The 25,053-nt window shown below is 39.1% G+C and overlaps 2 protein-coding genes across 15 annotated transcripts in view; one reads left to right on the forward strand and one right to left on the reverse strand.

Moving 5' to 3' along the window:
- LOC113668821 (uncharacterized) lies at nucleotides 1-21,075 on the reverse strand. 13 transcript variants are annotated; one of them, XM_089206411.1, is made up of 27 exons: nucleotides 20,856-21,075; nucleotides 19,611-19,657; nucleotides 18,537-18,644; nucleotides 16,428-16,821; nucleotides 15,546-15,943; nucleotides 15,110-15,235; nucleotides 14,616-15,021; nucleotides 13,997-14,391; nucleotides 13,584-13,709; nucleotides 12,911-13,334; nucleotides 11,820-12,217; nucleotides 11,158-11,286; nucleotides 10,757-10,930; nucleotides 10,190-10,375; nucleotides 9,765-9,959; nucleotides 9,484-9,669; nucleotides 8,939-9,130; nucleotides 7,897-8,145; nucleotides 7,442-7,618; nucleotides 6,913-7,116; nucleotides 6,019-6,258; nucleotides 4,905-5,141; nucleotides 4,132-4,320; nucleotides 2,862-3,341; nucleotides 1,915-2,073; nucleotides 1,669-1,804; nucleotides 1-840 (listed from the first exon to the last, which is right to left on the reverse strand). In XM_089206411.1, exons 3-27 carry the CDS (start codon nucleotides 18,613-18,615, stop codon nucleotides 654-656), a joined length of 6,066 nt encoding a protein of 2,021 aa, XP_089062537.1. In that variant the 5' UTR covers nucleotides 18,616-18,644; nucleotides 19,611-19,657; nucleotides 20,856-21,075; the 3' UTR covers nucleotides 1-653. The 13 variants fall into 13 exon arrangements, with proteins under 13 accessions (XP_089062537.1, XP_089062542.1, XP_089062535.1 ...); XM_089206416.1 differs by lacking the exon at nucleotides 20,856-21,075 and adding an exon at nucleotides 19,761-19,887 and having other exon boundaries at nucleotides 1-837; XM_089206409.1 differs by lacking the exon at nucleotides 20,856-21,075 and adding an exon at nucleotides 19,761-19,887.
- Nucleotides 20,989-25,053, forward strand: part of LOC149046105 (uncharacterized) — a 33,587-nt gene continuing 29,522 nt past the window's right edge. For both annotated transcript variants that reach the window (XM_089206403.1, XM_089206404.1), the window contains exons 1-2: nucleotides 20,989-21,182; nucleotides 24,017-24,295. In XM_089206403.1, the coding sequence (XP_089062529.1) occupies nucleotides 21,089-21,182; nucleotides 24,017-24,295 (373 nt within the window). In that variant the 5' untranslated portion in view covers nucleotides 20,989-21,088. The remainder of the gene's footprint in view (nucleotides 21,183-24,016; nucleotides 24,296-25,053) is intronic.

Below are 25,053 nucleotides of genomic sequence, written 5' to 3' on the forward strand. Positions count from 1 at the left end.
TAAGAGTGAAACATTTTATTCTGAATTCGTAATTTACATTTCACCTCGAGTGTATCTCTGATTATAACGTATGACACTGTCCAAGGGATTGGATTTGATTTGTCTACGCGGGCGGTTTTATCGTTGAATTTCGGGCATTTTTTTTTCGTGATAACGCTTCCCTCGATGCCTATTAGAAGTATTGACTCTTTCCTCTAATCCTTATGCACCTTCCGCGCTCGAGCCCATAAATATATACTGCATAACAAGATCCAAGTGACACTATGATGAACTCGTGGATATAACGTGCAGAATATAATTTGTTGTTTCGTCGGGTCAAGTCTAAAAAACCTTGACATTTAATTCCTACTCTCCTAAGAAAGTATTGAGAGGTAATATCCAGTTGTTGACGTTCTGATAAAAAGGCTATTTCGTAGTACATTATCGGCACAAAATTAGCCGGCTTCCCCACAAGAGCCCACCCCAATTGATTTGCCATAATCAAGATTGGGTTGGCATCCTATGTAAGTTATATGCTCTCCCCAGACTTCTTAGGCCGCGTTAACGCGTTGCTTTTTCCTGTGCTTTGCATATCCACGGCTTAAACCGGTGAAGGTAGGACTATAACAAAAAGAATCTCAACTCAGATTGTCTGAACTCGTCAAACTATTTCCTTAGGCTTGAGAGTGACTGTTTCGAAGCTCCGCGTAAGTATGTGGTTCCGTGTTCAGTAACTGATAATGGGAATGAGGACTCGGAAACTGCAATTCTTCAATTTCCTCATAGACACGGTTATTCATTGGATCTTCATATGCTGGATTGTTGTGTCCCCTGGTTTCAGACGTTGTTCGCCGAGGTCTTCTGAGGGAGGAACGATAAAATAGCTGAGAAAGAGAGAAATGAATCTTTAACTAGCTCGCATGTATCAAAACTTGCTATGTGATGCTATGTCATTCAACTATGTCATTGCTATGCTGTGTCATTTCGGAACTCCGAAATAAGACAAATTCTTAACTTTGTTAATGCCTTACTCGGCCAAAATAAGAATATTTGTTTTATGCTTTGTGCGTGGGTTGTTGTGTAGTGGAGGTAACCTTTAGATGCCGATATCACAAAGGATCTGAGGAGAGGATATATCAAAGTTGGGAATTGCGGTGGTTTAGTAAGTAGTACGCAGGAGCAACTGTTCGAGAGGTCCAAATTTAAGCCACGGTAAAGTCACAGTGATGCAATCTTGAGGACAATATGTTACTTCTTTTGTCGTCAATGTGATGCTCTCCACCATTAAGTATTAAGGGAAACTGGCAAACTATCAGGGAAACTTGATGAATCGGCAAGGGAATGGGGGAGAGCGAAGAAGGGAATGGTTTTCAGCGATGAATAAACCTGGCATCCAGTACGATTATTTAAATGCTTCCTGTTGTTATTTCACTGATATTGAGACGAGCTCTGGCAATTTTGGCTTGAACGCTGTCAACACGTTACCCCACCATCACCCTTGCTCTGTTCACGCCAGTTCACCCTTCCTAAGCCTTTTCACCTCTTTTTCTTCCATTGAAATTTAACTCTATCGGTATCTATTCCACTTTTGAAAAACCACGACGGCAATAAAAATAACAGTAAGAAATTCTTATGGTGACGATAATGACAACCTTAAAAAAAAAAATGAAAATGATGCTTTTGACTTACATTCTTTGCTTCCACACACAAAAGATGGCGACAGCAACTATTACAATGACTGGTACAACTATTGCCATGGCAATGATGACATTGAGAAGGTGACCAGATGACCCTTTCCCATCGGTATTTGACGTTTTGGAATTTGCTGATGAAAATAAGAATTGGCAAGCGGTCAAATACGAATATTGTTTACAGCAGTACAAATAAATTCATCATAAGTCAAAAGAAGACATCTAGTACAATTTGTTTAGAGACCTTCACAGTTTCCCTGCCATCTAGATGCTAACGCGCCAAACGTTGATGTCCCGGATGGACAAGGAACACAAGAAGTCTGCGCCTCTTTATCCTGGTAATGATCCACTGCGCATGCCTGGCACTCTGAGGTATTGTGGAAGTATCCAACAGGACAGCTCACTATAAATAACAAAAAGGGACGAAGATATTTAAAAAGGTTTGATGTATCATCAAACTGTTTGAGTCAGCCATTTCAGAGCTGTTTAAATAGCATCTGACTGCATAGCAAGGCAAGTGCATTGGCTTTTCGATACTTATATTAGAATCATTCTTCATCCTCATGCGAGGAAACTCATTTTCAGGAGAAATGTTTTGTACGTCGATTCATTTAAAAGAATGACTTTTTGGTGCTTGGTTATGACATGTTTCCTTCGTTGAGTTAATTACATCTTTCTTATTACTTACGATAGGGTCTAAACTTAGCCAAGTACTCCGTAACCATCTGGGGGCTTAAAAGCTATAGGAAGATTTTTCAATACGTTTTTTCAACTCATATAATTTTTCAAATTCCTTCTGCGAAGAAATTTTGCGCCTTTGAAAGATTGTTGATCTAGAGTAGGCAGCCAATCGTATAACACCTATTTTTATTAAATAAACCAATTTTAAAGCGGATGTGCAATTGCTTTTACGGCCATTTTGGAATACTCGGGCATTTTAGAAAATTTCATAGTTATGGGGAAGTATTTGGCAAACGTGAAATAAAAAATTATCTGGCTATTCTTTTATTTGCATCATGTATCTCACTGCTCCTGTTTGTCTAAAACGATCAAATTATTTTTTAGAATACTTGCTTATGGAAAAGTGCAAGCGTAACCAACTATCTTGGACAAAATAAGAATCTTTAAGCAAAGCAGGTTAACCAGTCACTTTGTGTTTTGATAATTTTTATGACTACAAAATCTGCTTACCACATTTGGAGCCTCTTAGAACCTGTCCACTATCACATAAAAGGCGCACGAAGCGGACTTGAGGTGGTTTTGAAGCATCGAAAACTAAGGAAATCCCACTGATATTAAGATTCACATCTGTTCTGTTAAACTTTAATAATAGGTTACTGGAAATTTCTTCAGTTGTCTGATTAAGATCAGCTGCAGTCGTATTCCTGGGCAGTGGAACTTTGAAATCAAAACTAATGGAAAGTGAAATTCTTGATGAGAGCGGATTACTTCCTAAGTCTCTTTTTCGAAGTGTTCCTGTCTGGTCTCCACATTCGACCTCGACGTTTTCGATTGTGCATAACCCGAGTGAATCGCAGCCATTGTCTGGTCCCAAATAAGTGGTGTAAAGTGCAATAAAGTTGCTGGCGATCTGGTGATGAATTTGCTCGCTGCATTGATCAGCTAGGTAGTGGAGCTGAATTTTGAGCAGAGTCGTCGGCTGGCGTGTTTCTGTAACAGAAGTTTTGAAAATGAATAATTGCTAATTGTTTTCTTCAAAAAACGTTTTAGAAAATCCTAAAGAGTGGCAAGACGCGGATGAGTTACAAAAGCAATCGGATCTTCGATTCCCAAATAAAGGACTCCATATTGTAAATGACTGATAGATTATTTGAAATGCAACAGGTAGCCGGGAGACGATTTCAGGCTCACAGTTCAGCGGTACTCATCTGTAATCCTGTGCAGAAAGAGGCACTGTGGGAAAAATCCTTTCCTTAGAACAAGAGCCCGTTTCTCGAAAGATCCGGGAACTTAACAGGCCAGAAAGGCGGACTTTATTGCCATGTTTCTTTCGAGATAGAGATTTTGAAAAATTTGAGATGCAAACAGTAAAGATAACAGGAAAAGAAACAGAATGCACCAGTGTTTGGGCGAAGACTGACATCATCCTAGCGTATAATTTGATTTATAAATGTTATATTCGTGCTTCTCGAGTTAGCGAAACTTTTGAGAGTTAGGCCCCAGGGTTGAACAGCAATCTCTCGATTCAGACTCGAACATGCAAACTATGTACCATATGTAATTTGTTATTTTTTTTTCATATGCTACCCAAGCCGCTTATGCTGGCAACGCCTTATTTATTAGGCCTAACAAGGCGAGAAAAGCTGTTCATGGCTGCCAACTTGATGACTACTTTGCCTCTTTTGGTAGCAACTATCTAGAGTCCGTACCATCGTTGCCATAAGGCATTTTCCATGGATGCAGCCCACACTTTAACGTTGCTTAGTGTGTTAACGCTTACCTGAGCAATCTGGTACTTTTTCATCAGGCAGCCATCCACCTGACGCACCACAGAAATAGGCATCTGGTGGTTTGTTAGCGAAGTCATATCCAGCGTTACAGTGAAGTGTGCAGATCTTACCACCTTCCAGCCATAAGTCACATGCTTTTGCTCCATTCAGTGGTGAATGCAGCTTCGGACATTCATAATCTTGATTTCAGAAATAAGCAGAAATTACGTCATCATCATCATCATCATTTTTTACATCATCATCTTTCCTTATCGCGGCAGTAGACCATCGCGCTCTTCAAACTGTAAACAGTGACTTAATGAGGATTCTGCACCACCCCTAAATCATATTCAATCTTTAAAAACGCCAGTAACCTGCTTACTTTTCCCAAAAAGAACAATTATTTCAGAATAATGATAAAAAATTACCAGCCTAACGCTATATTTTGGTATTGTGCTATCATTCGGTGGTAGCTCTTATCTGGTATGTTGGAAGACCGGTCGCTGAGTCGTGATATCTTTTCTACCCACAAACAAGCTATGACCGGGATCAATGTTAGCATATCTGAGCAACAGCACACCTACCCCTCCCCTAACTCTGTCAGCATATCTAAGCAACAGCGCACCTACCCTCCCTTAACCCAACAACAGTCAACTGATGACAAGTTAGGGAGGATGGAGAGGTAGGAGCGCAGTTGCTCAGAAAAAGTCATTGATCCGATGACTGTTACCAAGGAAACTAACTGTAAAACTGTAAATTTAAAGTTAGACTAGACTATACATACCCTTAATTATTATACGGAACTTGCACGTGGCTGTATTACCAGCTGTATCTGTAGCACTATATGTTATATTGTGTTGTCCCCATGTAAACTCGCTTCCGTTTGGTCTGTTTGTAATAAATGAGTGAACACCAACATTATCGGTGACCTCAACTCTGGGTAGCCACACCTTAGTCCATTGCTTTGCAGAAGTAATGAGTACATCTTCGGGACACGGAGAAATTCTGGGTGGCTCTTTATCTGTTGGAGTAGAAATATAATTGAAGTATCTGCATTGTGCTTGTGATGTGCTGCAGTCTACCTCTCATAAGTTGTAACTACCTTTGCCAGTGTATGTATTGTATAGTATGTAGAGTAACCTAATTATTTATTCAAAGCTCGTAATGCAAGTAGTGTAAGTATCATAAAATTTGTAGTGTAGGCTAATTTAAAAGAAAATCATTTTGTGAGTAGTCTTTAACGTAACTTTACAATAAGTATAAATATCAATAGGGGTTGTATTGTAAGTAACACAAGCATTGTTGGTGTCATAATTACGCTGTGTTTTTACGTTGTGCTAGTGCTGCACTGTTGTATGTAAGTCGAAAGTTAATAAAGACAACTTTTAACCAAAAAAAGGTATGTTGTAAGAAAACATGCCTTAAAAAAGAAAAGGAGCGATTGACAATTGAACAAATAAATTTGCTCATGCAAATGTTTCCAAGTTCAATCTTATAAAAAGAAGATTTTTCTGTCGAACCCTAGTTAGATGTTTGAAAGCCTTTTTAGGCCTCCTTTTATTGAGGAACCAAAGCTTTTGCTTTTAAAAAGCCGACACTATTTGAAAAGTTGCAGAAAACTGTTGAATTGTCAATATTTGGTACAATTTGTGATGTGATTTTGTGTATAAATGTTTTATATCACCATAGTTAGTACCTGGAAAATGATTAAAGATGCAAATGGTAAAAGTTTTTGTACCTCTTTTAAGTAAATAGGTAGAGTGCTCTGGGATTACATTTGTTTTGGTTTTGCGAAACTCAATGGCTAGAAATGTGCTCCTTTTAAAAGATATCATGTTGAAAGATTGGAAGTAATGATATGTCCACGCCTAATATCAACGGCGTGTACGCACTCATACCTTTGACCTGAATCGAGAAAGTACAGGATGAACTCAGCCTGGAAGAGTCAGTGACTTTGTACGTGATGTGATTTGTACCAACATTAAACTTCTGCGGCGGCGTCAAGCCAGTAAGAATCAAATGTTCGTTAGAGTTGTCCGTGGGGACTGGTAACTTCCAAGTTACGTTCGCATATGACTGACCAGTTTTTGTGGGGGTTGTCATGTCAAGTGGGCATTGAATTCTAGGATGCTGGATATCTGTCGGGAAAAATGGTTATCAAGTGAGTTAAGGATATATTTGGCCATCGTATGGAGACTCTAAAGTTGATGTTTCCGGCGTTGGCACTTGGTCAGAGTAAATCGAGGAATCGTAGGCTGTGTGTGATACATGCGCAGAAAAATATATTTATGCTTTTGGTGGAAGCATGGTCAGTTCAAAAACATAGGAACAAATTAGGTGAATAAAAAGTGTTCGTGGGGAGTAAGAGTGCCGATTTGAATAAGATTTTTGTTGTAGAGGCTTGCAGCTTTCCGAACGGTCCAGAATAGGGGAGTGCTGAAGATTACCACACGTTACTTAGAGTGACTAGAAAGATTAAACTTTCCAACGACTGGTTTGAATGCGTCCTCGTCAATTCTTCCTTCGTCACGAAGTATTCTCTTTATTGGTCACCTACATCAGTGAAACAGAAAGACAACTGGGAAACCTACTCCGAAAAAACTTTGTGATGTAGAAAAGAATGACCAAATCACATCAACACAAGAGGGGTTCAAAAGGGAAAACATTGACATCCTAAATTTAGTCTGTTTTTTTTATTATCATTGTAAATATGCTTTTAAACTATGATTAAAATCATGCATAATATGTCCTAATAACTGAGGGATTATCAAAATAAAATGTCAATTAAGTACCTCTACATCTAACATTAGTAACATCTGCACTCCATGATCCATTTTCAAGGCAGGACACATTTCTTGCTCCTAGAGGTTGATATCCGGCCGAAACATCACAAATGAAGTAGCACTCTGTCTTGTAATGAACTCCTGAGAGTAACTTGCAAGGACTGGGAAAGACCCTACCATGAGATGGGGCCCTTATGGCAGGGCATTTGACAACTGAGAGAATAGAAACATGTGTGAGAATTATCCTGTACGTGCATCAATACAGTGTTGGTAGTTTGCTTTTGAAGGTCAGCAGATTGCAAAACTGCACGAATAATTTCATATTTTTTTTTCCAAAAGTATGCGAAACAGAAAAAAAGTAAAAGGGAGAAAACCTTTACAAATAGGAAACCTAATTTTTAGATAAAGAAATCAGTTAACAGAATTCCTCAATGCATTTTACTTTCGTAAGTACTTCGCTAAAACTCAACACGGCTGGACATTCTATATTTTTTCACTTAGAGGTTATATGGATTATTTATAACTTAAAGCTGCTTACTTTGGCAAGAGGTTGTGTTGCCTGACCAGGTCCCATCACTTCTGCAGGTGCGAAGAAGAGAGCCCTTCATATTAAATCCTTTTTCACAGGTGAAAGAAGCCTGGGAACCAAACCAGTTCTGGCATGTTAGCGATATATATCCATGTACTGGTTGAGGAAGGACTGGACATGATTTTCCTGTGAATGAAAGACGTTTGTTTTCATTGGCCGTGAAGCAAATTTCCACCTGTTAATTGACAAGTATCCAAGGAAGTGAAGGTGGTTAATGGCGGTTATTTTTAGTCCTGCAACGATTACAATATTTTCAGGCGCAATTCCCACGTGCGTTTCTCGGAGGTGAATAGCAAAGTATATTTGGAGTTTGGGTGGCCAATTAGAGGGCGCCCTTAAACCTACCCACTTTATTAGGATATGACTATAATAATTATATGGAGTTATCATGCGAAGTGTCATACTTGTCACTTGAACGGTGAAACTGCAGTTAGCACTGTTTCCGTTATCGTCTTTGGCTGAGTAAATCACTCGATAGAGGCCAACGTCCAATTGAGTGGGTGGTCGAATTGCTGGATAGCTGACCGATACGTGGCCCGAATTGTCATCAGCAACTGGTTCATTCCACTCGACAAGAGCAGTTGGTGAACATCCAGCGGTATAGAAAACCATGTTGTGGGGACAAGTGTTATTGAAAGAGGGGCGCATGTTGTCTGTAAGCGATGAAAAAAGGATCAAATGTAAATCAGTGCCGATGCGAGCTTTGATAAAAGGTGTTGCAGGCTAGGTAACCCACACGAGGCTTCTCCGGATTCCTTTCACGTGAACGGAAAGGAATTATATCAATTCTTCTGAAAGAGATGCTAAATTATTGCTGTCAACCCCCCCTCCCCCCCACACCCTAGCGATGGTCAATTTTCCAAATAGTTTGTTGAAACTTATCTACACCCGATGTAAGAGGAAGACACAGCGAACGGCACAATAAGTTATGATTTTAAGTTTCTGTAAGCTTTTCTTCAGGTCCTAATCCGGACACAACCACTAAGACCTTTGAGCTACAGTCTCCCAAGAGCCATTACACTTGGAAAATTGATAAGCCTTTTTTTTTAACATGCTATGAACAAGTTATCCTGCATCTTTGCTGGTGGTGATGCTGCTTAAGACTGCAACTAAACTACAAAAATAAGAAATGCTATGTGCTATGTTGAAAAAAAGGAATATCATAATGAGGTTATGGGAATGGAAATTTATATATACATTTGAAAATGATGCGGTGTCCTAAACATTTTTTGGACGATTGTAGATTGCCAGTGCAAAGAGGTAGCAACAAACCAGAAGGAATTAGAAAGGCGATCATGGAGAATGGCTCAAATTAACGTTCCTTTAAAATAACGAAGTATAAAAATTTGCACAGATATCCATGACCCATGGTGTAGCGTTTCTAAACGGAATGACCAAATATTTCTGATAACTAAATGGTTTTTATTTTCTACAACATAAACTAACCTATGCAGCGGGTGTTGTTGGATCCTGTCCATTTCCCATTGTTGCCACATACTCTTGAGGAAGTTCCATCAAGAACGTATCCTAGAGTTCCACAGGAAAATCTGCATGTCTGACCATAAGGACTACCAGATACACATGAAGATGGAGAAATGATCGCATTCATGGGAAGGAAGAGTGGAACACAGGCGACAACTGAAAATAATCGTAAAGAAATACCTATGATTGGAGCACAGAAACGTTAAAAAATAAGAAACGGCTTTGAACATCTTTCGAAAAACATTTCAGAATTTTTCCATCCAAACATAATTCTTAATAACGGTGGGAATTATACAGTTCACACCTCTCAAAAAAATGGAAAAGGAAGCAGAAAGAGAACAAGAAAAAAAGATACATAAACGCACGCTCTATCCAGCCTCAGGCCTAGACCGTGAGTCTCAATGCAAGTCTGTCAAAGAATGTGCTCATGGGACTCCTTAAAAAAACAGCTCATCTTGAGGACGAAGGATGTCTTGTTTCTTGAGCATATGGACCTTTAGGCTCCTTACCTTGACATGATGATGCAACTCCACTCCATGTGCTGTTTTGTAGACATCGCCTGACAGAGGAACCAAGCAGACTGTAGCCAGCTTGGCATGCAAAACTACAGTGGGTATCATAAGGCTCCCATACAGGATCAATGCATCCAACCTTTTGTCCATGTTTTGGGATAGGAAGAGATGGACAAGTAATGGCTGCAAAGAAAAAAAGTTATGCTTAAGACGTATTGAAGGAAAAGGTGAAGGAGCAAGTAAAATGGAGCAAAAATATATTCAGCGACAAAAAGTACCATGACAGGTTGGCAGACGATTATCCCAAACGCCTGGGGGACTGTCACTTTGAGCAACGCACTTGAGTGATGAGGATCCATTTAAGCGATAACCAGTGGGACAGGAAAAGTTACACTGTGCTCCGAAGTTATATCCACAGCTGCTCATGCGCAACGGATCTCCCGGACTTACCACAAGCTTGGAACAGTTGATAACTGACACAAAGATAAAAGAGTGTTTAAAAATCAGAAAAACCGATTTGTTTTTAATATACTAAACTTATCTTTTGTCCAGGTGCGGAGCCTCTCTGTTTATAAACTTTCGTTAAACAAATACCTGTGATGTGGCCTTTAGTAGGAGGAAGATAAGACTAAGGCAGACTTTAAACGAGAACCATTTGGGATCCCTATGTAAGTGGTGCTTTTACAGTAGCAGTTTATTTAACCTGAACATACGAAGTCTTGCCCACTCCAGGTTCCATTTTCTTGGCATTTTCTTGTAGGAGAACCAATCCCAGTGAACCCAGACTTGCAGGAAAATTGGCAAATTTTGTTGTGCTGCTCCGCCGTTTTTCCTGAACAACCCGTCTGGATTCCATTTGCTGGTATGGATAAGGCTGGGCATGTGGCAGCTAAGAACGAAACAAGGAAACAAAAGGAAGCCAAAAAATTCATTGAATAATTAAATATTAGCAATTTACTTGGTTGCGTTTCTACCTGGCAGCCCCGGAAGCCCTAAATATCCCCCTTTTTGTATGATTATCTCTCCTTCTATACTTCCGGGTGTCCTTCGGCCTGTCTGTTTGGCTGCCTGCCTACCTATCAGTCTGTATCTCTGACTGTCTGTAAGTTGGTTTACATCTCTGTTTTCATTTTTAGTCAATAAGTCTTTAGCAGGATTCTTTGCTTAGATTGGCCCAAAGAAAAAAACCCGTTATAATGGTTCCTAGCATCCACTGGGGCATTTCTTATTTAGAGATGTATTTGAAGAGTGGTTGCTTTGGTTACCCTACCGTTACATTTAGCCTGTGTGCCGGTCCACGTGCCATCGTCTTGACAGGTTCGCGTTGCTGATCCGGTGAGAATGTACCCTTTGTCACAGGAAAACCGACAGGTATTTCCAGGAAGATTAGAACAGGGATGTAAGCTTCCGTTTGAAGGCACAGACAAATGGGCACAGCGGTTAACTGAAATAGAAATAAAACAACAAAAAATAACTTTTTTGATTTAAAGCTGCCATCCATCAACCCTTTACACAACCGTGTCAGTCAATTATGAAAGGTAAGTCCCCCTAGAACTCAGGCCACTCTACGCTGTTACCAAATGGAACATACGTTCAACATCGAAAAAACATATAGCAAGTTAGAGGGGTCAAAGGACAAACTGGTGAAAATTTGAATCGACTTTTCCTTACCTCCTTGACAAGTAAAGGGATCGCCAGGCTTTAGCAGTACTCCTTCAGGACAAAAGCACTGGTGTCCACTTGGATTTGGGAGACAAAGATGACTACAGCCCCCATTTAAATGCGAACAGCTGGTTGATCCTACACGTCAAGGGAAGTGGAGTTAAAGCGACCAGTATGAGCGCGCAAAACATTATGGGAGAAAAGTTTAGTTTTCAACTAATTTTTCAGAAAACAACCCCCCCCCCCCCAAAAAAAAAAAGTTAATCAGAAGAAAAGCTAGGATCATCATTAGCCATCAGGGCTCAAAATAATTACAGACAGACTGTTTGAGGCTCAGCAAAGCGTGATCGACAAAGTCGCGATCGCATTCTTGCGTCCAATTGATTTACATGGGGGGCGCAAGTTTTCTAAACCAATCATCAGGCAAAGTAAAGCAAAACCAAAGCAATTAGGGAACACTTTGCACATTATTGAAAATTGCTCGTGCATTTCATCGTTAGATAAAAGATGCATTGTGTGTTTTCCACGTGAACAGATCACACATTGGCTGGCCCTGCCCCCGAAATGAGAATTTTGAGAAACGAATCAGATCGAATAGTCGACAAGAAAGCTTTAATATCCAGTATGGGAGCAGGTCTGTTTGTTTGAGTCTCTATTTCATTATTGCATACCAGAAAAGATTTTTGCGTCATCGTGGATGTGCATCTCCTTCGGTGACTTCATCCCATGAACCAGAACCTCATTGAGAGAGGAAGTAATGTTGAATTTGTTTATATTCTTCCTTTCCAAGTCTAACCAGTAAATAATGTTGTCAGATAAGGCCAGTGCAAATGGGTGCCGAATATAAGATGACAAGTCCAGTAAAACGACTCGGTTATTCCCTTGAAAGTCTACCCTTTCGATCTTATCGAGAGTTGCATCGCACCAGTACAACAGTTTTCCAGAGTAGTCTATAGCTAGTGAGTTAACCCCTTTAAGTCCAGAACTAACAAGAACCACCCTGGAAGAGCCGTCCATGTTCGCTTGTTCAATCTTTGGAGAAGATCCGCGATCACTCCAAAACATCTTCCTAGAAATAATAAATCATGATCGTGACTTAAAAAGAAGTAAATAATTTAGAATATCTAACACCAAATATTCGCACAACCCTGCGTCAAACTATCTGATGTGTTGGCGACTGTTTTGCAAAGGTAGCACTGTTTTCTTTGAAATATCAGAGGATTAGCGTAGAGTCCTTAGTACATAAATTTGCAGAGACAATATTTACTATTATAGAACTGTTTTTCAAATATTGAAATTTAGCACTTTTCCAAAGCCCACTGATTTTTTTCCTTTTTCTTTTGAAGCAGTAGAGCATCTGTCCTTGATGAGCACAATCATTAAGCTAGTTTAATTAATTCCATTCATCCGATTCGCTCCTTCTCCTTTTTCTGTCTCACGAGTTTCTCTACCCGTCCTGCTAAGAATTGGAACACCTTTGGCGAAAACCGCTTCTATAACTCTTCGATACAAACCTTTTCGTTCTGTGACAATCCTCGTGCAACTTCAAATCTATAGTTTGCATTCGAGCAACTCGTCAGAATAAAAACGTTATGTTGCAAAAACAGGCGCAGCAATTACTCAAGGCCAATTATCCCCGAAATTTGTTTCATGGTGTGTGTAGGTTTTAAAGATCACTTCATCGCTATTGACAAGAAAACAATTAGTGACAACTAATGCGTAGATAACGACGCGTAATCAAAATAAAACTACCTATAGTTACCTTTCTGCTATATTGAGTATTATGGCTCTTGGACTTTCGATTCCTGATGTTATAAGACTTCTTCTAGATGATCCATCTAAGCGTGCCACCTCGATTTTGCGGGTTCCCGCATCTGTCCAGTATAGATTCCGTTCAATATAATCGACTGCCAGCCCCTCAGGCCCCTCAACTTTGTTGTATGCGACGACCTCAACGGAAGATCCGTTAGGAAAAGCTCTTGCCACTAATTTCAGGGCGACATCTGTCCAGTATATTTTTCTATCGAGTGGATCGTAGTCGACCGCCACGGGCGAAGAGATGTTTGTTTTGATTTGCAGAGGTTTGCAAGGGCTCTCTGATACTGAGATTGCAACGCTGTATATTTCTCGAGTATCAGCTTCAGGAAAGACCATGAATTTTTCTAAATTCGCTTTTTCAAAACCATCTTGAACAAAAAGGAGATAGAGCAGTCGTATAAATGCATACTTTCTCAAGAATAAGCGACAAATGAACACTATTACAAAATTAAAGATTAAATAGGGAAATGTGCAACTTTGGTTACTTTCCACTTTATTCCAAAATGTATTCCTGGCCGAGGATGCTACTCTCGCGTGTTCTAGTTATGATACTTGTATGGCCAGCATTAAAAAGCACTTGGCAAAGTTAAAAGGGAAAATATGACTTGCGTCCTCACCATTATCACAACTTCTCCCATCAGGCTTCAGCACAATCCCTGTTGGGCATGCGCATTTGTATCCTCCTGGCTTCAGTAGACAGAAGTCGCTGCATAACCCATTGTTTTGAGCACATGCGTGAGGACCTAATGGCGGTAACAAGTCAGAACATGAATTTTATAATCTTATAAACACCTCTAATTATTTGCACTAACTTCAGACTTTCATCTCTCCTGTATTTTATGAATTTGTGGCTTGAAATTCTTAAGATGGAGCAGCGCTTGAAACGTTCTCCTATTTGCTTTCTTTTTCCTTAGGTCTAATATTTCTAATGCTAGAGAGTTTCAAGTCCATCCAAGTTTTGACATTGAAAGGGACTGTGAACTTAAATTGTAAAGCTTTAAATTGAAATACTAATAATCTGAGTAATTACCTGTAAATGACAAAGATGGATCATAAACGTGAATGTCCATCGGTTGCTGGAGGTCAGGAATCACCGTTTCATGTTTTGCACTGGTTAAATTGTAACGTAGAATGCTTTTCTTATTCCAATCAGTCCAGTAAAGCACACTTTCATACAACGCTAAACCAAAGGGATGTATTTGATCTGCAGATGATAACAGAACCTGTCTACTCGCACCATTAAGGTCGGTCATCTCTATAGTGTCCAATTTAGCGTCAACCCAGTATAGACGGTTTGTAGCCTGGTCGATGGTCAGTCCATTTGGCCAGGCTAGATTTCCTGTGACAATGGATTGTCTCCCTGAGCCATCCATCTCGGCTTTCTCAATCTTTGGATTGACTCCCCAGTCAGTCCAGTACATCATGCTGAAAGCAAACAAAGATAAGAAAAGTAGGTTTCCTAAGGGTCTTTTTGAACGCAATTTGCTTGCCTATTGTTATGGATCAGAACAAAAGGAGCTATCAAAAACTAGGAGTAAATTTAGAAAAATGGACTGAGGCTATCAAATTTAGGATAAAAAGGGTGAAAGAGAAAAGGCAGTTCCTGAACATACTGGACATACATAACAAAACTGCTTTCAATCACTTACCCATTTCTTTCATCAAGTATTATGGCCCTCGGCTCATCGAGTGCATCTTTGAATAAGACCTTCCTTTTTGTTCCATCAAGACGACCCAATTCAATCCTGTCTGTCCCAGTATCTGTCCAATAAATGTTTCGACCCACGTGGTCAATAGCTAAGCCATCAGGATTAAGGACGTTACAAAAATACAAAGTTTTTGCTGAAGATTCGTTTCTGAAGGCGCTCATGATGCGCCCTTGTCTTACGTCAGTCCAGTAAACGCGATCTTCAAGAGGGTCAAAGTCCAAAGCAATAGGACGATGATCTCCAAGGTGCACGAACAAGGTTTTGGATACTAAATAGTTGACATCCAATGAAATGATGTTCGTCGATTTCTCGTCGGCATCCGTATATAGAAAAAACTTATTTTCTTCTGTAATGAAAGTTAATGAAGAATGTTTATTAGAAATACGCGACAAAAGTGATGATACAGAACTCAAGCACGAGAGCCAAAGACTTACTTTCTTCACACGTTTTTCCATTATGTTTTACTGCCAAGCCTGTTGGACAAATGCACTCATGACCAGAGGCTTTTGGAACGCAAAAATGACTGCATCCTCCATTGTTTACAGAACATGGACTTGACGCTTGCAAAGACAAAATAGGTTTTCATCGTTAGAAAAGATAAAATACTAGGAGAGGACTTTAAACGTTTACTTCACGTCATTATCTTGTCAAAAGTATAAAAATTTATGAAGGAATCCAGTTGTAAGAGACTAAATAAGAAAATAGAATAAATGATTAAAATACTGTTAATGATGTGGTGAAATGTTTTTGTGCAGTGTTGCATAAGGAGTTTGGAACGAAGGAAGTCTATCTGATTACTTAACTCAAGATAAAATTCCATTATGGACTTGACAAACCCCTTGGTATTCGCATGCATAGGACTTAACTGACCTGATGGTTGTCGGGAGCCATCGTAAACTACGACGCCCATTGGCTTTCCACCATTGATACTGTAGCTTCGAAACACTTCTCCAGTCAGGGCGTCTAGTTTATGAACCTCTCTGTTTGTATTCCAGTCGGTAAAAAACAAGAAGGGTGGAACCAAAGTAACTCCAAATGGATGTAAACCACTCCGTTGGAATAGCAGCTTCCTGTTACCACCGTTGTAATCGATGGATTCTACTCTGTCCAAGGCTGCATCAACCCAGAATATGCGTTGATTTCCTTTGTCTAAGTCAAGACCATTTGGATGATAAAGATTCGTTGTAACGATGGCTGACCTTTGTTTTCCGCTCGAGGTAGCTCTTTCAATTTTGGGGTTAAGTCCCCAGTCAGTCCAGAACATAAAACTGTTGGACGATTGAAAAGAAAGAAATACAGAGAGGTAATTTTTTAGACTTAGCTCCAGCTGTCCTCTATTTCTTCCTCCCTCCTACCCCACCTTACCACACAGGAAAAAAAAACAAACAAAAAGAAAGAAAGAGAGAAAGAAAAAAACAAAACAAAACAGGGACACACGAACAAAACATATAAATAAATCTAGAACAGAAACCAAATATATGAGATCATGTGTGGTATTAGTTATATCAATCATATAGTGATTTCTATTAGCTATATCTTCCACATCTCAAACTTTAACTCAAGATAAACCTGTCGGTAGAAATCATAGAAGGGTTGAACGGAGAGAACATGAGAAAAGTAATCAGGTTAGTTAATGGAAACTGCGTGTAGCGATTATCCTATTAAAGCAAGTAACCCTAGAATGTCCCCTTTTAGTACAAAATTTTAAAACTACTTACTAATGGCTCAATTTGTGAACAGACAAACACCTACTTATTGTCAGGATCCAAAGCAATCCCTCTTGGTTTATCGAGATCAGAGGAAACTATTGCAACTTGGTTATTGCCATCCAGGTCTGATACGGATATGGTATTATATGTTGTATCTGTCCAAAATAGCTGGGAAGTCCTCCAATGCACAGCGAGTCCATCGCAAACTCCAATATTGCTGATAATTGTAGTTTTAGTATCAGTATCGAGGTGAAGACGCTTGATATTGTGTTCGGTGACGTCACTCCAAAATACGTAGCCCAAATTTAAGTGATAGTCGATCGCAACAGCTCTTGTTAGACCCAATACAACTGAGTTAATAGAAGAGGTTTGGATGTTCATGGTAACAATATCCGTTGTGTTAGAAACTAACAAACAGGGAGAACTGCATAGCGAAACTACGGATGAAAAAAGAAATAAATAAGGGACCTGTCATTATTCATCAGTTGGGGAGGAAGAGGGGAGAGGGGAATTTTGGTTCTTTTATGATGAAATTTACCTTATCCTCCGTAAGGCTCTGTAATGTTCTTATACCCCCCACCCCCTGGTAAATTGGCAGTCAATTGTTTTTAGTTCACCCCTTATACTCTGTTATATATTGATATAATAAAAAATAAAAACAGCCACGATAATGGGTGTTTTGGTTTTAACGTAAATCGGCCACTTGAACGAACTTCAAAGCTAACGTTTCGAGCGTAAGCCCTTCTCCATTCGCTCTGCTGAAGGGCTGATGTTCGAAAGTTCAGCTTTGAAACTTTTTGCTGTGGCCAATTCATATTATCAACTCAGTTGAAAATAACAAATTACCCTGTTATATTCTCCCGCTGACGCAGTACCACAGTTTCCTTCGAAACTTACCCCTTTAATAAATATGGGGGGATAAAAAAAAATTGGTGGTTAGACTTGAATACCATTGTAGTTAAAGTTAAAACGTAAAACATACATGGAATTGTCTTCAGTGGTCTTAAATGTAATTTCCGGAAGGTCGTAAAGTAGTGAGGAAAAAAATCGTGATTTGAAATCTTTTTTGAACGAAATATCTAAATAACTAAGCATTGGATTTGCCTCTTCTGTCATTAAAGAATGGAAAGTGAAAATAGAGGTAAATTCATTACCAAAGGAGAGGGTCTCAATGGGGTCAACCGTTAGCCCTAAAACTGCAAAGAAATTAGCCGTCAGGCGTAAAAACTGATAAGGTTTATCTGTGATTCTTAAAAAACTTAACTGTAAAATTTTTTCTTGCAATCGCATCAAAAAGAAATCAACCATTCGCCGTAAAATGGCCCAAATTTTAATGGTTAGCCATAAAAGCCGTTAGCCCATTGAGACCCTCAAGTGAACCACATGCTTGGGAATGGGACCGATTGGTGGAACCTGGCTTTGCAGAGGCCGTGATTTCATTGGCCCATTATTAGGTTTGTGCAGCATGTTTTCAACTTCCGGTGTCGATCACTTGTTCCGTTAACTTCTCGAAACTACAGACCCACTCCTCCCTTTGTGAAGTGACTGTTTACAATTTCCGTTGCGAGTGATAATCTTTCAGAAGTTTTGATCCTAATAGTTTGAAGAGTTATTGTAAGGAATATATATACCAGCCTTCTTTGAGTCTATGAAAAATATTTTAATTCCTCGGATCAGTAAGTGAACCGTGAAAGAACTGGTGTTTATTTATTTACTATTTTCGTGTTCAATGCCTTTGCATAGTCCAGGCAGGATTGACATTTTGATAACCAGAAAGTAACAGTGACCTTAGAAAAGCAACTTTAGGAAATTTAAGAACTCTGATCGAAAGGAAGAACTGCCACGTTGTTTACAGTTCTAGACAGGAGACAAGGAAGATTTAGACGTTTGCATATTAACGGATAACAACTACCTGACAGCTGCAGCTTTGTTTAACGTAAATTTCGGCTTAGGAAAGTATTTATATGAATTCCATAAGAGTTTTAACAATGGCTAGTGAAAACTGAATCCATACTGTGGTTGAGAAAAGAGCAGGAAGTTTCCATGGGGTTCCCATGGACTACTACGTGACTGTAAAGCGTCGATTTCCAGCTCTCCTAACTTTGCAGATCTGATCGTATGCAAGGAGTATTTATTTTCCCCTTTATCTTACCTCCGTTTACTTGAGTCCTTTTCGTGTCAAGCAACGTAAGAAAGGATGGCAACATGTAAATCCAACGTAGCACACTCATGTTCTTTAGTTGTTTATAAAGTTCGATCCCTATTTAAACAACACCATAACAACATTAATCATCTAGTATGAAATGAAGAAGTAAGTACAAAATTAGACCGTCAACGGGTACAGATAAATTTACCGAGCTTACAAAAAACAAAGCAGACGTTGAGGATGGAAGGAGAAAACAAAACTCTTTGTAACCTGAACTCTTCTGCTGCGTCAATTACAAGCGATGTGGTAATATTTATGTATGCTTTCAGTTTCCAAACTTAAGGGACTTGCCCCGGTTATACTGAGGTAGGGAACTCTTTGGTCTCACACGTTTGGAATGGTGCTCGATCTGTTCTACTTCGCGTGTAAAGATAACCGATAAAATTGAAGGAAGTAAGTAGCACTACATGGTCGTAAATTATTTTAATAATTTTCAGTTCCATGCCTTACGGGCAGTACGTGCTTTCCCAAATAAGAACCATAACAATGGGTCGCCAAATTTAAACTGGGAAATGCTTAGTAATCATAATTTTTCTGTATAATGAACTGGCAAAAGCGGAGAGAACTGCAGTTGAAGGGCGCTTTAAGGAATCAAATTTTGGATAAGCAAGGCTATTATGCGTAACGTTGCAGTGCCACCGTATAGTATTCCTGCAAATAGCCCGTATCCATTAAAACTCTTTAGACAAATTGCGTGATATTTTATTACAGCCTAAAGGAGATCTGATGTTGTACGAAATAGCTCTTCAAATTACATCGACCCCACGATCTAAATTTGGAGTGGCAAATTTACTGCTTTTCTCTCAAAGGAAGAGACAGAAATTTTTGTGATAAATAAGAGTGATTCTGGGATATGACAATTTGAAGAATAGCATCACGTCGTGACAAACACTTTTATTGTTATGAAAATTATTCAAAGAAATTTTTACCAGTTCCGCACGTAACGGTTCTTCTACTACGTGATACTCTGTGTTTGTCCTGAATTATAATTGCAAATCTATACCTAAGAATTTGGAATACCTGCGTACTTTGATATTTGCGTCTTAAAGTCGCCTTAAGTGCACCAGCTGAAAGGTGAAAACATAAATACGTAAGTCTCTATGCATTTAAATTTTAAACTTGTGCCCATACACAATGACTCATTTTTCCTCCACTTAAAATTCTACTTACTTGTTGTTGGAGTTTTTCGATTATTCTATTTCAAAAGAAAGACATTCCTTGATTTACAAGGAACCCTAAGCATGTGCACGAACATGGTCAGACACTCTCGATAGCAAATGAAGTTGCCGCGCAGACTAATTTTGTATGTTTATTTGTATGGCAGCATCTGTCAGGGGGTTTCCCCCAAAGAGAGTTAGGCGTCTGGTCAATCAACAAGTCCCCACTATCATTTCCTTAATTAACTCGCTCTTGCAGGAGAACCATGAATGTTTGGTCTTTGGTCTCACACGTTTGGAGCGGTGCTCGATCTGTTCTACTTCGCGTGAAAGATAACCCTTTAAATTTAAGGAAGTAAGTAGCACTACGTGGTCATGAATAATGAATAATACATGCTTTCCCAAATAAGAACCATTAGAACGGGTCATCCAATTTGAATTGGGAAATGTTTAGTAATCATAACTTTCCCGTGTATCATGGGCAAGCGGAGAGAACTGCAGTTGAAGAGCGCTTTAAGGAATCAATTTTTTTGGATAAGCAGGGCCATTATGCGTAACGTTGCAGTGCCCTTATATGGTATTCCTGCAAATAGCCCGCATCTATTAAAATTCTCTAGACAAATTGCGTGATATTTTACAGCCTAAAGGAGATCTATTGTTGTCCAAAATAGCTCTTCAAATTACATTGAACACACGATCTAAATTTGGAGTGGCAAATTTACTGCTTTTCTCTCAAAGGAAGAGAAAGAAATTTTTGAGATAAATAATAGCGATTCTGGAATATGACAATTTGAAGAATGGCATCACGTCGCGACAAACACTTTTTTGTTATGAAAATTATTCTAAGAGATTTTTATCAATTCTGCACGTAACGGTTCTACTACTACGTGATAGACTCTGTATTTGTCCTGAATTATAATTGCAAATCTTTACCTTTTGTATACGAATTTGGAATACCTGCGTATTCTGATATTTGTGTCTAGAAGTCGCCTTAAGTGCACCAGCTTAAAGTTGAAAACATAAATAGGTAAGTCTCTATGCATTCAAATTTTAAAACTTGTGCCTAAACACAATGACTCATTTATCCCCCACTTAAAATTTTACTTACTTGTTGTTGGAGTTTTTCGATTCTTCTATTTCAAAAGAAAGACATTCCTTGATTTACAGCGTGTGCACGTATCATGGTCAGACACTTTCGATAGCAAATGAAGACTAATTTTGTATGTTTATCTGTGTGGCAGCATCTGTCAGGGGGTTTCCCCCAAAGAGAGTCAGGCGTCTGGTCAATCAAGAAGCCGCAACTATCATTTCCTTAATTAACTCGCTCCTTAAAGGAGAACCATGAATGTTGTTGCGAGCGCTATCCTAATTCTTGGATTCATCGCCTTTGGTGGAAAACGAAAGCATGTCGAAGGCTGTGGGGGCTGCGGACCTTGTGAGTAATAATACTCTTTAATATTTTATTATTTTGGTCATGGGTGTCAGTGTGTTGCTATAACAGAACTGCGGAGACATAAGTTAATGTGTAGATACCAAAATTTTGACCATCCCTTTCTTTTGAGTTGTATAAAGCTACTAAACGTTGGATATCGATAAGTATTCTGGATAAATAAGCGAAAAAATCAGGCAAGATCTCGCTTCTCTTGCTGCAGTCCTTGTAACTCGTGAAACGGAAGCATTTTTCTATGATTTATTAAATTATGAACTAGGAAACAGTAGGAGACAGTTGATATGGTGTAATCTTGCCATTGGTAATAAATATAGCGCTTGAAAAATCGGTTCCTTGCAGGAATAGATTAGATTTTGTGATTTCACAAATTATTCGCGCGATGCAGTTAATGATCGTATTACGAATTAAAGAGGCGCCCTTCAAATATTGTATTTACACAAACAAAGCTCTTAAAAAATATGTTAAATCTCTCGTGGAATTCTTTATTTCCCGCTCAATACTCGCCAGCTCTCAGAAAACCTTTCATTTGTTCTTAGTTTTTACTAAACGTATTCTATTTCTAACAGAATGTGCTTACAAAGCGTCGGTGGTGGTATAAGGCTTTCACTTTCGCTGCAAATCTGAAAAAAAAAAAGACGTTTTGAGCTCGAAATGAAGGCTTTTTATTGATTAGCTACACATTTTGTTGACCTATCCACGTGAGAAAGCTTTGCGAAGTCGAGTACTCAATATAATGCCTTATTAAATCATAGTGTCTGCTCAGTAGGAATCGAATCGCTCACATGGGAAAAACCCCCACAATTTGCAAAACGAAATGAAACCCCAAGCATTTCCAGACACGGACATAGTCACTTGCCTAACCTCCGTTCTTAAATTTCTGCCCATTTTTTTCCAGTTTACTTGTTATAAATTTGATCGTCTAGGTGTAAAAATTTAGATGGAGGAAATATTTTGTGGTAGTGAATTGTTCAAGGCATGCGTCTGACTTAAAAATAACCATTACGTCATAAGCTATAAACATTCACTTTCAGTTCTCACTATCGCCTAGGTAGGATCATTTTCCCTTTAAAAGGTTAGCTCAGTAAGTGACAACAAAAACATGGAATGCGGCCGCGACTAAGTGTTTGTGTTTTCGTGTATTCTGATGTCTGTTAGTAATCCTCCATCAACAACATCCTGTTTACAAAAAAAGCAAGACTGTCGTGATTTCCGAGAATTAAAGCATCTCGAAAGGGAAGTCAGTCCGAGAGAGTTCACTTGGGATTTGATCAATTTTATTGTCAACGATGACCAACTAACCTGGGAAATATAATAAATACTTATATTCAGGAACGTTCACATGGATATTATGCGCATTATTTGACTTTGTTTTAAATAAAGTCTGCAGTAATCCAGCCTAAGAATAATCTATTTTCTAGGAACTGCGACGGAAAAGGGCCATTTCCGCTTTTTATGACAATGAATCATCTTCAATAGCCAGTCTTAAAATAGACATCGAGAATAACATCAGCACAATTTTTAATGTTAGTAATATAGGCGTAATCTAAATCGATCGCTTGATGTGGTGTCCGTTTAGATATTACCGCGAATTTAGCTGCAGAAAAAAATTCTAAATGCAGCCTTTGTTAATTGTTTATGGCGGCTCGTTCATTCAAATGTAAACAGTCACGAAATCCGTCCAGAAGTAAATTATGCTTTTGATCTGATTAGGTCTCGCGTCGACGCTTCCCCTTCCTGTAATCGCTTCCCGAATTTTCGAAAATGCTCTTCGGACGCAAGGAAATTGGTTTTTATCTAACATCAATGATTTTTACTTAAGTCGGCGAGTTTAACTGCAAGCTGATCATGTGCGTTCAACCGATTCAGATTTCGATAGCCCTTACGTTACCTCGAACAACTAATTACTATGCACACCTAACACAATATGTCAACAAAGCATGCCTAGTTTTCTCAAATTCTGATTGGTTCCTAAGAAAAATAATGGAAAAACTGGTCCATGGAATATTAGATTGAGTTGAGAAATCTTGGTCACCTTGCGTTCGACGAGCGAAGCAAAATTGTTGAGGCTAGAGGAATTTTCAGATTCGACATTTTTGAAATATATAACACTAAGTTCCGAGAGAAAGTAAGTCTTATGGGTTCTTATCAAGGAAAAGTATATGCACCGGAAACAACGTATATAAAAATCTTATTTCCGCTTTCCAGGTTTCAAGATTGCCAAGAGTATCCTAGCTGCTCGAAAATTGTCTTTAGATGTGCTCAGAGTTCGAATTTGCGGACACTGCTATTCCGAAAAGGACTGGTATCACTTGCATAAACACAATGCAGGGTTCATTGCGAGTTTCAGCGCTGCTTCTTGTACAAAATAATTTCTCATCAAAAATTGCCTTTTTAATTAGCCCCTTATTACTAAAACAGATCGGCGACAGATGGAAAAATAGGAGTCGTGGTGTCCGTAGTCAAAACTTTAGCGCATTGGAAGGCAAATCTCCTTGAGAATCCGTCGGAATCTTGAAATAACGTCACTGCTAGAATTGCATATTTTCCTGTCATGGTAAGGGCAAAAATTAAATGCTTTTAGAACCTTAAGGCGATTACCATAAAAGGCAACATCTGAATCACAATAAGGCATGGCAACGGACAAAAACCTTTGTTTTTCATCCTTCTTCTGAAACTATGAAAAGTGAGCTGCACCAAATCAATTTTGCCCCATTCTTCTCTTATTCAGGGTTCTTCGGAGCGAGTTCGCTTTCAAATTTGACGATTAACTGCTTATTAATAATCAATGATGTTATAGCGTTCTGCTCGATGTATTTTAGCACCAAGACATGGTCAGTGGGGCCCTTGGAACCCAGCCAGCTGGGAAGAGGCACAATGTTCCAATGGTTACAAGACCAGAAGTAGAAACTGTGACAACCCAGCCCCAGCTCATGGTGGACGTGACTGTTCTGGCAATCGCTATATCACCATAGACTGTAACGAGTGTAGCCATGGCAACGGGGGATGCGAACAATTATGCGTTAATTACGATGGTACCTACTCATGTCGTTGCAACCCTGGTTACAAAATTTCTCCAGGAAACTGGAAAAAATGTGATAGTACGTAGTTTTTCTTTCATAGTTTGAATGAAGAATATAAATTGAATGAGCCTTCCTTACTGAAAGACACAAAAATAAAAATGTGAAAAGATAGAGGGGCCGCAGCCAGGATAAGACATCTTGTAAAATTTAAAAAACGATCTCTGGCTAAAACTTTTAAAAAATACGAGCTTTCGGCTGTTTGCGCTACAGCCTTCAACGGGTAAAATGATAAAAAGGTAAGAAATACTAGGTGTGAAGTACAAAGTAAAAAATTAAAAATGCTGATAACTAAGAATGTTTGTTAAAAAGAATGTTGTATTGTCCGGGCAAAGGACAGGAATTGTTGTCCGCATTGGGAGTTAACTTGGAATGCCACGCTTCTAGTGTTTTTCTTGTTCTAAAACTGCCTTTGTCAACAATAGATGCATTATCAAAGTCTATTGCGTGACTATTCTCGACACTTTGGTCACCCGTAGAAATGGCACCATCGCTGTCGATGTTTACAGAAAGCCTACGCACACGGACAGATATCTAGAATACAATTCTCACCATGATAATAAACACAAGGCCAGCACAGCAGCAACTCTTCTACACAGAGCCCTAAAGCTACCCAACTCCTCCGAAGGAAAAGAACGAGAACTAAATCGAGTTTATTCAGTACTTGAATCTAATGGTTATCCATCGAATTTCATTAAAAACATCCAGGCCAAAAAAACCCGACGCTCAACAGTGTTGTCCCCGGAGGAACTTGTTGGCACATTTTTCAAGATGGTCGA

Source organism: Pocillopora damicornis, chromosome 5 (genome assembly GCF_964200805.1).
Source record: "Pocillopora damicornis chromosome 5, jaPocDami1.2, whole genome shotgun sequence".
In the NCBI taxonomy this organism is placed as follows: Eukaryota; Metazoa; Cnidaria; class Anthozoa; order Scleractinia; family Pocilloporidae; genus Pocillopora; species Pocillopora damicornis.

Coding starts and splice junctions, on each gene's coding strand:
- LOC113668821 (XM_089206411.1), bottom strand. CDS start 18,615: ATGAGTGTGCTACGTTGGATTTACATGTTGCCATCCTTTCTTACGTTG. Junction 9,960..10,189: donor GCAAGACTTCGTATGTTCAG/GTTAAATAAACT, acceptor TCTTTGTGTCAG/TTATCAACTGTTCCAAGCTT. Junction 841..1,668: donor TGTGTGTGGAAGCAAAGAAT/GTAAGTCAAAAG, acceptor TTCCTCCCTCAG/AAGACCTCGGCGAACAACGT.